Genomic DNA, 1,643 nt, shown 5'->3' on the forward strand with positions numbered 1-1,643 from the left:
GTGCGCCACAACTACTGAGCCTGCGCTCTAGAGCCCGTGAGCCACAACTACTGAAGCCCGCGCGCCTAGAGCCCTTGCTCTGCAACAGGAGAAGCCACCTCAGTGAGAAGCCCATATACTGCAACAAAGAGTAGCCCCCCGCTTGCGGCAACTAGAGAAAGCCCGCGTGCAGCAACAAAGACTCAATGCGGCCAAAAATAAAAATACATAAATTTATTTTTTTAAAAATTGATTTGGAAATGAACTTTGCTGAGTATGTTTTAAATGCAGGAAAAGTCACCCCTGGGAATGAGCAAAGGAGTGGAATGAACCCTAAACTGCAGAAGAAACAGAATGAAAGCATCATGCATGAAGCATGTGCTCTGCTGAATTCCGGAGGGGGGATGGTCAAGGCTGAGACTGAGAACAAAGACTATAATTATGACAGTCATGGAGTAGGATTGTATCTGCCTTCAACTTTCAAAGGCTAGTTAGATGAGATGCAGCAGGGAGATCTCTTTTTGATTTTTGTGAAATCATGGATGCCAGAGGCCTCTGGTATATGATTTGCTTACCTTGTGCTCCTCTTTGTGCCACAGACATAGAACATGCACTAATGTCGTGAATTCTCAGGAAGCACTGGCATTCCCCAAAGGCAGGATTCAGACTCTTACAAATATTAATGATTCCAATTCATTAAGTCCACAGAAATTTCAGGTTCATGTACAAAATGAAGGTAACATAAAGGCTTCAGCTGCTGCTTTATTTGATAGCACTCACCACCTTCAGTACCAGGAAAAGCTCAACTTTACTAAGTCCACGCACGTTGAATTTAAGATGTTCTCAACAGAGATGACACAATGCTTTACCCAGGTGTGTTTCTGCATTTGCAAACACTGAGGGAGGGTATGTATTTTTTGGCCTGCATGATGAGACCCATCAAGTCACTGGATGTGAAAAAGAGAAAACAGATCTTGCCACCTTGAGGGCTTCTATTGATCACTATATTAGGAAGTTACCAGCCCATCATTTCTGTACAGAGGCGTGAGATAAAATATGCCACCAAATTCGTTGCAGTACACAAGCAGGGGGCCCTCCATGGATATGTCTGTGCAGTCAGCGTGGAACGATTCTGCTGTGCAGTGTTTGCCAAAGTGCATAATTCCTGGCGGGTGAAGGACAATCGTGTGAGACAGCTAGCCACAAGGAATGGGAATAGAATCAGCAATGATTTTAATGTTTGCTGAGGTGGGAGGAGGTGGGGAAGGAGGAAAGGGAGATATTATTTTAGAATCTGGGGAAAGAGAGGTACCCTCAGAGTTGCAGATGCCTGACATTAATTCCTATAGATACAGTTGGTGGGTCATTGCCCCTCTTTCCCTCTGCCCATCTTGAATATCCTGCATTCAACAAATAGATGCTCTGGCCTAGTAGACCCACTAGAGGTTGGTGCAGAAGGCTGTTTGACCTAGCAATTTCTGTTTTCACATCCTTTCTTGTGTTCATATTCAAGTCTCTTCTTTCCCTTTCTAATTATGAACTCACATTTACTTATACAGGAAATTCCTTTTTCACATATACCTATGTGTCCTCTTTAATTTACTGTCACTTTTCCTTGCCTCTGCATTCTTGTATGGTTCCCTCATCAAATATTCTCCCTTTCT

At 43.5% G+C, this 1,643-nt stretch overlaps 1 protein-coding gene across 1 annotated transcript; it reads left to right on the forward strand.

The window, feature by feature from the left end:
- Positions 1-221: 221 nt before the first annotated feature.
- On the forward strand, positions 222-1,226 carry LOC103014427 (schlafen family member 5; the record flags this gene model as incomplete). The annotated part of the gene is given in 4 exon segments (XM_007198441.3): positions 222-536; positions 538-842; positions 844-1,014; positions 1,016-1,226. Coding segments are annotated over 4 exon segments (1,002 nt in total), but the record flags the coding sequence as incomplete, so codon positions are not given.
- Between the last annotated feature and the right edge of the window lie 417 nt (positions 1,227-1,643).

This window comes from Balaenoptera acutorostrata, chromosome 20, assembly GCF_949987535.1.
Source record: "Balaenoptera acutorostrata chromosome 20, mBalAcu1.1, whole genome shotgun sequence".
NCBI lineage: Eukaryota > Metazoa > Chordata > Mammalia > Artiodactyla > Balaenopteridae > Balaenoptera > Balaenoptera acutorostrata.